General features: G+C 36.0%; 1 protein-coding gene across 14 annotated transcripts in view; it reads right to left on the bottom strand.

Annotated features, from left to right (window-relative positions):
- Nucleotides 1-3,229: 3,229 nt before the first annotated feature.
- nfasc (neurofascin) overlaps nucleotides 3,230-8,956 on the bottom strand; it is a 136,010-nt gene continuing 130,283 nt past the window's right edge. For all 14 annotated transcript variants that reach the window (XM_004910696.4, XM_031896833.1, XM_031896831.1 and 11 more), the window contains one exon: nucleotides 3,230-5,169. In XM_004910696.4, the coding sequence (XP_004910753.1) occupies nucleotides 4,938-5,169 (232 nt within the window). In that variant the 3' untranslated portion in view covers nucleotides 3,230-4,937. The remainder of the gene's footprint in view (nucleotides 5,170-8,956) is intronic.

The raw sequence follows: 8,956 nt of genomic DNA, 5'->3' as shown, positions 1-8,956 counted from the left end.
GCTTGGTACTTTGGAGTAGAAAGACACGGGTACCCATTTTAGATTTGGGGGAATGTGTACTTTCCAAAAATATATGACTTTCTGGGGTGAGCGTACTTTTTACTAGCTTTATCCCACATATAATGATGTGAATGTGTTGATTTTGCAGGAGCTGAAATGACAGAAATTATAGATCATATGGGGGTATGTTCACATTGGGGCCCCTACATGCCACATACTTAGGTAAACCAATACATATTGGGCATCAAACTATTCAGAGGACCCCTGGTGTTCAAATTCAGGGTGTTTTATCTTGGTACCTAATGCTATGTGGGAGATAAGATGCTGCAAACTGGAAGCTTTGAGGGGATTTTTGGAAATGTCATCAAAATTGCTAACTTTATAAAAGCTGTGTGGCTTGGTACTTTGGAGTAGAAAGACATAGGTACCCATTTTAGATTCGGGGGAATGTGTACTTTCCAAAAATATATGACTTTCTGGGGTGAGCGTACTTTTTACTAGCTTTATCCCACATATAATGATGTGAATGTGTTGATTTTGCAGAAGCTGAACTGACAGAAATGATAGATCATATGGGGGTATGTTCACATTGGGGCCCCTACATGCCACATACTTAGGTAGACAGACAGTTGTTCCTATTCTGTATTCCCCAGAATCTGTTCTTTCCAAAAATGTACAATTTTCTGGGATAAACCTTCTGTTAGTGGAATTTTTGGCCTTGAAATCTAAAGTATGCAGCTTTCTGGAGCAGTGCTTTGGAAATTTGGTAGTGTACTGCTGGGAGTTTTTGACCTATACAAGTGAGAAATCTCCCTAAAACTATATATATTTGGTATTGGCACGTTCAGGAGACATGGGACTTTCCAAATCAGTTGTATATTCGTGCATAAAATAATTTTTGTTTCTAGTATGTATGTTTATATTATGGAAAATTGATTTTTTTTGCATTTTTAGATATTTAGAAGCCTATATCTTGTTACAGAATTGGAATTACACAAAAATTCTACCATATTTTGAAAGCTTAGGTTGTTCTGAAAAAAACGATATATTGTTTTCCTGGGTAAACTAAAAGTCCCCCCGAGGAAAGGCCCCTAAAGTGAAACAGTGGAAAATGTTCAAAAACTGTCCGGCAATACAAGTTCCGCTTTGACCAAAACGGCTGGCAGTAAAAGGGTTAAAGGAAAAGGAAAGGTAAAAACTAAGTAAGCTTTATCAGAAAGGTCTTTTAAAATACAGCCATAAGCACTTACAAAACAGCTTCCTCTATTAAAAGAAACACCACATTTCTTTCCCTTACATGATCTTCTGTTTCAGACTTCTCTCAGTAAAATCCTTCTGGGCATGACATGAGTCTGCATTCTGCAGTATAAATATAGCATTCTAACTTGCACTATTGTGACTAATCTATTGGCAATAAAATGCCAAAATGTCTTTCCTTCTCCCATAAATGTATGCTTGTTATGAGCAAATGGGGCCTTGACAACTAATTTCAAAGGGGTTCTTGAACCCAAACCTCTGGTCTAGAAGAATATGAATTGTCAATGGATTTATAACCGACCTTGTTTAAATATCCGAATATACCGCCACTCAGTCAATTGAACAAATTAATTCATTGTAACATAAATAATAAGGAAAATATCAGAAAAGACCAATACAAAAAGAAAAAAAAGACTTTATTTTTACACAGATTAAAAAACTGAGAAACAAGTAATGAATAACGGAAGGATAAATGTTTGTTAGTGACACGCATGCAGCTCTTTTGCGTGCTCCAGAAGTAATAAAGCCATATGTTTACTGAAAACACTGATTGTTCGAACCTAATTGAGCAATGTGTGCTTTGCCAGTTAGCCCAACTATTGAACAGAATATCAAAATATGTATTTGTCAAAGGACAGGTATAAGCTAATGTATAAGTGATTTGGTTCGAACTATGTATATTACAGACTACAGTAGAATATGCATGGTTAAGGAAATTTCTTCCCCCACTTGCAAATCTCTGTTAAGTTATTTATTTATGCAAACCATAGGGAATATAAATATATTAGCATTTCTCTGTGTGTAATTTTTACATGAATAAGTTAATATTTACAAGTTAAAATGATGTGAAGGAATTTTAGTGCAAAAAGGAGAGACAAGGCAGAGTATTTATGGTATTGTTTGGTGATTGCTTAAGGCCAGATATGGCAAAGCCTTTGAATCATACTTGGAACAGAAAAACCAAGGCAAAGCCTGCTTTCCCCTTTATCACACACTCTCTGCCAGACCTGATATGTATTAATGGCAAAGGCAGTGCAAGTGCCAGCCTACTCCTTGCACCCTAATAGCACACAACACTCAAGTTTCATACAGACAACTAACATCAGCAGGGCCAGCTTTCCTCTTGGAATTGACAAATATCACAGCTAATTGTAACAGTGATGCCAGCTGCACAAATACATACAAACAACACCATCTTATAGTATGTTATTTAAAAAAAAAAAAAAAGCTCAGTTACAGCGAGGTAGCCGCAATGCCTTCCCTTTCAATTATATATACTGTTAACTATCATGCTACAATGACATGCCCTACTCATGCGCAGGTACACCATTTCATCCTAGCATGCATAGATATCAGCAGCAACCTAATATGTAAACTGGCAGAACTTTTTATTTAAAAACCTCCATGTAGGCCGCCTTGTTCACTGAAAATATTAAGAACAGAAACAGAGGTAGCATCATTAGCCTTTCCTTTGTACATGCAAAAAGAAAATATACATATACTGTATATGTTTTATATATGTATATATATCAGGGGTCTCAAACTCGTGGCCCGCGGGCCATTTGCAGCCCTCGGTACAATATTTTGTGGCCTGCACCAACGCCTTCTCAAAAGCAATGAATGGATCGCGATTTTTATTGCGATTCAAGGGATAATGCAAGGCACGGCGGGCGGGAGCTGCTGATTGCGGAAATGACGTTATGCCATCATAACAGTTATTATGGGAAGACGTTCTGTGTGCACAATTAGCTGCTAAGGAGCTAATTGTGCACACAAAACGTCTTCCCATAATAACTGTTATGATGGCATAACGTCATTTCCGCAATCAGCAGCACCCGCCCGCCGTGCCTTGCATTATCCCTTGAATCGCAATAAAAATCGCGATCCATTCATTGCTTTTGAGAAGGCGTTGGTGTGGGCCAGCAGCTCCCGCCCGCCGTGCCTTGCATTATCCCTTGAAAGCCAATTTTTTGTGAAATCCCTTATGCGGCCCAGCCTCATCCTAACTTTGCCTCCTGCGGCCCCCAGGTAAATTGAGTTTGAGCCCCCTGATATATATATATATATATATATATACACACGCAGTGTATTTATATATGTTATAATGCATGTACACCAAGGTTAACATTAATTTGCCTGTCATAACACCCTAAAAATAAAACATGATCAAAATGTTGTTGTAAGCAGAAAAAACACAGGACAGAACAGACATCTTTTCTGCATAGATTGTTAGTGGCACAAGGGGACTAGGGAAAAGGACCACCTGGTGTACTTGGTGTAAATATGTTACCTGCCACTATCAGGGAGTGGTGGAATATAGACATCTCTAACAGGAGAAAGACACAAAACACATTTTGCACTGCATATAAAAAGTAGCAGGCGTTATGTGTATGGCACTCTGTGGGGTACAAATTTTGCAACACTGGTACTTAAGCACTTATGCCTACCAAAAGAGGGTAAAAGTGCAAAGAACCATTTTTTAACCCACAATACACCTCTTCTATTCTTTGCAACTTGCACTGATGCCAATTCTTTGAGCCACTAGTATGGAGAATTGCACCCAACTGTGAATGTAGGAGATTTGAGAGACAGCATTTCTTTTGAACACCTATTTCTTGCACATCACTCACTTGATGCAAAGTGGAAGTGCTAGGTGATGCATATATTGCATTAAGGTGAGCATCAAGTACAAGGGCATAAACTTCTAAGAGTTGGTGGTGCAAGGGACAGTGTAAAGTGATCTAAAAGAGGCTACTCCTTAGTAGGTTACAAGATGGCCGATCCTAGTACATGCTGACCTACCTCACAGACAGATGCAGTCTTTTTTAACACTTTTTTATTACAATTTACCTGGCCTGTCTTCAATGAGAATGACAATCTTTGGCCTTTTACATAAGTACTATTAAGTTAATTTGTGTAAAACCCAAAGTGCCTTATTGCCTTTAATAGTCCCACATTTTTAATAACAAAACACCCTGAAGCATAAAATAATAGAGGATAGGTAAGGATAGGTAAGGAGAAATAATTAGGTACAACAACCAGCTTCACCAAGAGGAATTACATTAGACATAAAAACAATGGGCAAAAACTGTTCAATCAAGATGGGTTACAGGCAGAGAAATCATATTCTACATTTAAATACCCAGCCTTGATAAGCCCCTCACCATTTCCCTTTAATTAGTATTTAAAAGTAACCTTTAAATGAGGCAAGTTCTGAGATTGAAAGAAGCAACTGATATTTCATATATAACTACTGAATTATAGCATGATCAATCCTCTTTTGAAGTGAAATCAAACATAGCATGACTTTACTGCATCTCCCTCTAACAATCCTAGTGAGGGCCAATAGAATTACTATTATCTGTGCTGCAATGTAAGATTCAGGAAAATACATCTGCATTTCAGGCATGAACAATATTGCTGGTTGCCAAAACAATACACGCGGCAGCAGATATGCAGCTTCAGTCGCTTCAAAAAGCCATCTGGTGGTTTCTTAATTACTGAATAAGCAAAATTTAGGTCTCAGAAAGTTGATGCTTAAATGTATAGATCACATTTGGATTTTGTAGTTTAAATATGTCCCTGTGCTCCTCCACAGGCAAAAACACTTCCTTAAGGATTTGGAGAACTTTAGAAACTGAGGTTGTGGTAGCAAAATATGTATAGCAATTGGCATTGTCCTATGCCAGAGAATAGATAGCATTTACAGGAGATGTGGCCTCTGAACTTTCATTTCCCTCAGTCTCATCTTTGTCCTTTTTCACTGTATACTGCCCTATAAACGATCCATCTTCATTAAACTGCCCCTCTCCTCCTTCTCCATAATCAACAAGGCTGTCATCACTCTCTTGTTGCTTTATGGTTCCATCCAGCGAAGTTTGACTACCCTGCAGGGGCTTGTTGTCCTCATCACTATAAATGCAAATAAAATTACATGTCAGTAATTTAAACAAACATTTAATACAAAAATTGTTCTCATATAAAAGATTATATTGTAAAACTCATGTAGAAAATAGTTTCCATACTTAAAAAAATAAATAAATTATTTATACTGTAGGAGCATATTTATCAAAGTAAAAAAGGCAATTCTGAACAAATCTCAAAAATTACTCCAAAAGCCTATATATAAGTAAATTGGAGTTTGTAAAGTTAGAAAGCCTTTTTCAGTAAATTTGTTTTGCCTTTGTGTGCAAAATGTATCTTTTGAGGGCAATTTAAAAATTGTGTGTGCAGAGAGATGAGTCAGGCAGAATAGGTACAAAATAATTTATTTTCACACAAAAAACATTGTGTGCACCACAATTTTTGTGCATAAACATATGAATATTGGGGGTGAATGTTTTTTCATGAATTGCTACCTTGTGCTTATCTGGAACACTTTAAAAAAATTCTCCTTGACTATAAAAAGTAACAAGTGAAAACATCTTACCCCAGAAAAGCAGCAAATTACGAATGTAGCCTTGTTTCTATCAAATCTTAACCTACTTAATGGTTTGTATGACAATATACTCTTTTATATACAGATGCAATTGTATTTTGGCCCTGCTTATTAAAAATGTTAACTTTTTTTCAAGCACAAGAGAAATAGAAATTGTTAAATCAGTGTAAACTAGTAAAATCTGTTTAAGTTATTAGATAAATTTAATAATGTTTTAGCAGTAACATGCAGTCAAGAAGTATATAACTTCATAACAATCATACGGAAATCTTAAAAACTTAACTCGATTTAAGGCAACTAGCATGCTCAGAATGTAGAGAGTTGAGGGCCATTGCAGTTACAAATAATGGATGCCGGTATCTGGATAATGAATCTTGGTTCTGATACAGATTTTTATAACATACTACTTAAAGCTTGCCTGAACACATGAAGAAACATATATGTTAATACAACCTGTAATGTTAGGTCTAATTTTCTGAAAGGGCCATGATTAGTAATAAAAAAAATTTTCAGCAAGCATGGATTTTTGCATGGTCACGCAAAAATAGGCATGCCTGTGGCAAAAAAGGGCGCAGGCGCATCAAAAAAACATGTGCGCGTCTAAAAAATGTGTGGTACCCATGTTTCACAAATTTTCTGCGAAGCAACATTGGACAAATTTGCTCATCACTAGTCATGATACCTTGAACTTTTATTTAAACATTGTATAGATAAGGAATCTCTTATCTTGAAGCCTATCACCCCTAGATTTAATTTTAAAGCTAATAACTCTTTTTTTTAAGTTTCCTTTGCTCTAGAAAAATAAAACAGTACCTTGTACTTAAATATGGTTGCATGGTTACTGGTAAAAATTTTGTTTTATATGTTGTTAATAATTAAAAAAGATAAAAATGTAGGAAAGGCTTGTATTTCTTTTTTTTTTTTTTTTTTTAAATGGCAACTGTAGTTTGTGATATGACATAGCAGGGACAAATCCCTATAGAAACATCCTAAACATATGCAAGTATGGATATTTCCCTGAAGTAAAGTTCTGTAGAAATATATATAAGGGTATATGGGCAAAATAGAGAGTCCATACATTGTATGGCAGCATTTCTATTGTTCTACTTGGGTAGACAGCACAAATGATCAGAACAGCAGGAAGAGAACAGAATCTGGTTTTCCTCTTTGCTTCTTCATCTGCCAATGTGCCATGCCCAATCCCAGAACAAACTATTATTCGAAGTACTTGGATATCAGTCGGGATTAGATTTGTACAAATTTAAAAGTGCATGTATGGCAAGCTTCAAGCAAATGAAAATAAGGTAGCATGTTTACACATGATTGAGAATTACTTTGGCAATTTCTATGTTGAGCATGATTTGCCAGCTAAACTGAGGAGAGTTTAATCTAAAGGTATATCTAAAGCTAGGACCCTCCGATAGGGACGGTTTATGTTTTCTTAGCAATGTGCTTGTGGGTATGCTCCTAAATTTTACAAATAATTTGAGGCAGATTTAACTCTATAAGAAAATATTATTTTTATAGTTTATCACATGTAAAATTATGGGAAAGGTTCAATTTGAGTTTCCGTTTTTGAACGGAAAGGGGTCACTTATGTGAAAACATATCATTTAGCCATCCATTTCTTTGTACAAACAGATTTTTAAAACATGCACAAAATATCTTGTTAGATAGAAGGAGCATTGGGGACAAGCAGTTATACATTCTACAATCATAAAGCTTGTAAATTTTACTCAGAGGACAGTATAAACAGAATTTTATGCTAGTTGTGAATAAATTCATCTTTAATAAGTCATAAACTGTTGCATGCACATTTGCATAATGAAAAATATTTCACATGGCCACATTAACGAAAAATGAAGACAAGTGATTTTTTACAAATAAGTGATGTTTAATTTACTACTGGGTCACAGAATCATTTTCCTTTATTAAAAGCATAAAATATAATGTGGATTCCTTTAAAGTAGGCATAGGCCACTCGCAAGGTCGCTGACTTGCACCAGTGCAGTTACTCTTATTAGCCAGTAATATCTCATTTCCTAAATTGTAGTAGACTGATTAAACATTCAAATCACTAACTGATTTCTCTGTTTAACTCGAACACCTATGGTTTTAAATAAGCCGTTGTGAGTCAACTGCAAATTGCCTGGCTAAACTGCATAAAAATTACAGTATAGTAGTGATGAGTAAGAGTAATGATGGGCTGTATTCAAGTCATTCTAAGTTGTATGCTTATTTTTTGCCGAACACCTAGCTGTTGCAGAACTACAGCTTTTATCTTCGCTTCTCTAGATCATGCTTTGAAATGTAGCAATGGCTGCAGGTTTCTGGGCTAGACAAAAGTAGTTTAATTTAGCTCTAAAATATTTATAAAGCAATTGCTACATCTCAGCTATTTATCTATGTTGCACGACACTCTGTACTTACTATATATTCATGTTTTACAACATATGTCTCAGTAGTACATGTACCTTTATGATCTAGACTCTAGATACATAAGTAAAATGCCTCCTGAATATTATCTGTGTGTTACCTTAACTAACTGTAATAAATTATCCAATTACATATGCTTGTTGATGCTTGGTTTCTTTGTTTTCATTCATAGATATACCAGAGTTAGAATGGTGTAAGTTTTGTAAGCATTAGTTTTAGGGTAGTTTTGGGTATTTCAGAAGAGTGAGGCTGAAATACCCAAATAACAAAAGTCTTCCTCCTACCTTCCAAAAAACCTTCAGAGAGAGACAAATGGAAAATTGGTAGTGAGGGAAGTCATGAAGAGACAGGGTCATTATGGAGTAGGAGATGCAATAAGAGGAGCAAAAGAGAAACACAAGTCTGTGGTGACTGAAATAGATACCATGTTTGCAATTAATATGAAGGCACTTAGGGGCTGATTTACTAATCCACAAATCCGAATGGAAAAAAATCGGATTGGAAACGAACATTTTGCGACTTTTTCGTATTTTTCTGATTTTTTTCGTCGCTGTCGCGACTTTTTCGTGAATTTTCATGACTTTTTCGTAGCCGCTACGACTTGCGCGAATTGGCACGATTTTTTCGAAGCTGTTACGACTTTTTCGTATTGAGCGATAGTAAACGGCGGGCAAACCTTTCCGATTTTTTGGCTACGAAAAAGTCACGACAATTCGTGCAAGTCGTAACAGCTATGAAAAAGTTGCGACAATTTACGAAAAAGTCGCGACGGCAACGAAAAAATCGCAACATACCGATCATTACGAAAAAAACGCAATTGGATGC

The sequence above is a fragment of the Xenopus tropicalis genome, chromosome 2 (genome assembly GCF_000004195.4).
Source record: "Xenopus tropicalis strain Nigerian chromosome 2, UCB_Xtro_10.0, whole genome shotgun sequence".
In the NCBI taxonomy this organism is placed as follows: Eukaryota; Metazoa; Chordata; class Amphibia; order Anura; family Pipidae; genus Xenopus; species Xenopus tropicalis.
The sequence above is the reverse complement of the archived record's forward strand: the minus strand, read 5'-3'. Positions and strand labels throughout refer to the sequence as shown.